Source organism: Sminthopsis crassicaudata, chromosome 3 (assembly GCF_048593235.1).
Source record: "Sminthopsis crassicaudata isolate SCR6 chromosome 3, ASM4859323v1, whole genome shotgun sequence".
Taxonomy (NCBI): Eukaryota; Metazoa; Chordata; class Mammalia; order Dasyuromorphia; family Dasyuridae; genus Sminthopsis; species Sminthopsis crassicaudata.
In genome coordinates this window covers 65459690-65462244 of record NC_133619.1, presented here as the reverse complement: position 1 = coordinate 65462244, position 2555 = coordinate 65459690, and the positions used below count along the sequence as shown (strand labels likewise).

Sequence of the window (2555 nt, the reverse complement as noted above, 5' to 3'; positions counted from 1 at the left end):
CTATTTCCAAATACAGTGATAAAACTACTATATATAAATAGTAAAAAAAATTACAAACAAGCACCTCAGAATTCAAGAGAATTTTTTTGATTAAGCTTTTTGTCCAAGTGTCGCTGGACTATTTAAATCAGCCAATAGTTGTTTTTTCCCTTGGCTGGCTGTCTGTACACCTCCTCCTGGGGGGTGGGGGTGGGAAGAAAGAATAGAAAAATAATTTTAGAGAATTGAAAAAGTATATGAGAACAATTTCATCTGTTTCTAACCTTTCCCACTAATCTGAATCTTTTAAAGTTTAAAAGCTTTGTACATTTTTGTATACAAAGAAAAAAAACTGGTTCTAATTTAAGATGGAAATCCCCTTTAGCTTTCTGACAATATATGTGCCATTATGAAGAAAAGTGGTGCCTCAGTTTCTCCAGATGTAATTTATAGGGGATATTTTCTAAAGAACTTGGACACAAGTGCTTTTGTTTCTAGAGGAAGAAACCAGTCTGGTGGGTTATTCTCAAGTGGATGAAGTTGACAAAACCTTCCTCCCCCTTCACTGGATTCTGATGTGTAAAGAAGGGTTCAATGAAGGTTAGACATTTAGAGTAACTTTCCTTCAATAAAGGGAGTATTGAAAATATGGGAGAGAATTAAAATTTGCTAATTGTGGGCATCTCAGGATGCAAAAAAGTTTCTCCTTGGAAATTTTCATAACATTATAAAGGAATGAGATGGTAGATTTGAAAACTGCTGAATCAAGTGTAAAATTATGTTTTTACACACATGTCCAATGGCAGCAAAAAGCTATTAAAATCACTTTCTCAAACTTTGATAAAAATGCCCCGTGGGAACACATGGGATATATTGACCTCAATTGGTGGGAACACATGGGAGATTTTGACCTTAATTGGGCAAGGGACTTTTTAGGAATGGTTTCAGTTCCTGATATTAGTGAAACTTTTATATTCCTATACTCATGATCACTATTTGACTGCTACTTTTCAATAGTATAGGGGGTTGCGCTGGAATGGGAAGGGGTGTCCAAGATAACTAGAAGATTACTATAAAGATTAATGTTTAGTCCTCCCCTCAACCCACAGGAGGTTCATATCAGAGCAAAGAAAAATCATCATGGCCTTTTTCTTTTTTTACCAGGTTTCTAAATTTTATTGAGATGTTGGGGGGGAAAAAATGCCATCATATACATTCCTCACTTCCTCAAGCTTGGATTTTCCCCACATTGAATATGTTTCCTTTTTTCCTTCTCTGATCGAACCTCTGGTTGCCCTGGCAGACCCCCTGTCCTTCTTTTTCACTGCGGACTGATGTTGCTAAGAAGTCCAGCAGCTCTGAGCTCTTGGTGGTATCACAAGTTGGAACGGTAAGTCCTGTGAGCTGTGAGGAAGGACAGAGATAGGACAGGGGTGGGTTTGGGTTCCTACTTAAAAAGCCTGCACCCTAATCATACCTTTCTACTATGATTATGTCAGCTGTGGGGAGTATTTTTGGGGGGAGTGGGTATGAGACAGACATATAAAGCTCTCAGAGTCAGATTCAGGGAGATAAGAAAAATTAAAGGGGGGAAGCCTAAATTCAAGTCAATAACAAACTCCAAAATCTTGTCTGGAAAGCTTTATAAAGTTAACAAAACCCTTTCCCCTCAATAAGCACCCCTTGCAAGGGAGGTTATTTAATTTACAGATGAGGAAACTGAGGCAAATAGAAGGTTTACCTTTTCTAGCTCATACACATCTTGATAAGTGGCAGAGTCTGGACTCAAGACTTGGGGGGTTGTTCTCCTCCTGACCCCCCCATGGATCCAGAGCTCTTCCTACTATACACTACCCTGCTTCTCCAATGCCCACACCTGGATCAGGTATACCTTGTGTAGAAGGGATTTTCCTGCACTGGTTAAGGGATGGACTTTCTAGATGTGGCCTCTGAAGTCACTTTTTGACTCAAGATTTTGGGGTAGCTCTGGGAACTTCTCAATCCCCCCATACTCACCTTCCTCACTTCTCTTTCTGCTCTTCAGCCCAGCCTTCCGATATTTCCTTTTAGCTCCAGCTCTTTTGACCCCCTTATGGGGAGATCTGCTCTTGTTTCTCCTCCCGCTTTGGCTCTTCATTCTCCTGTTGGTAGACATGTTGCTAGCTGCCAGAGTCCGGGGGCTTTGAAAAGCCCGAAGGCCAGGGGCTCATCTATTTAACCCTTTAGCCATTGTGAGGTAGAGGGGGCAGGACTTAGCAAGTGGGTGTGGCTCCATTGTGAGACCCTACCTTTATGGCCTTTGGACCATATATGGAAAAGAGGGTGGAGCTTTTTTTTTTTTTCATTATCATAATTCAGGACCTCTCTAGATAATGAAATCGTTTTTGTATAAGTGATGAAGTTAAGTTAAACAACTATTATTTAGCAGGTCCCTAATTTCTCAGGAGATACAAGAGAAATTATTTATCTTTTGATTGGGCAGATGGACAAAGTAGAACATGGGTCAGAAGAAAACTAGAAAGGACTTACTATATCTCTAAAAACAGGGATTCTTCATTTTTTGCTTGTTGTGGACA

At 39.9% G+C, this 2555-nt stretch overlaps 1 protein-coding gene across 1 annotated transcript; it reads right to left on the bottom strand.

The window, feature by feature from the left end:
* Positions 1-1125: 1125 nt before the first annotated feature.
* On the bottom strand, positions 1126-2176 carry TNP1 (transition protein 1). Its single transcript, XM_074298732.1, has 2 exons — positions 1996-2176; positions 1126-1383 (listed from the first exon to the last, which is right to left on the bottom strand). The coding sequence occupies exons 1-2, from the start codon at positions 2132-2134 to the stop codon at positions 1355-1357; spliced, it is 168 nt and encodes a 55-aa protein (XP_074154833.1). The 5' UTR covers positions 2135-2176; the 3' UTR covers positions 1126-1354.
* Positions 2177-2555: the final 379 nt, after the last annotated feature.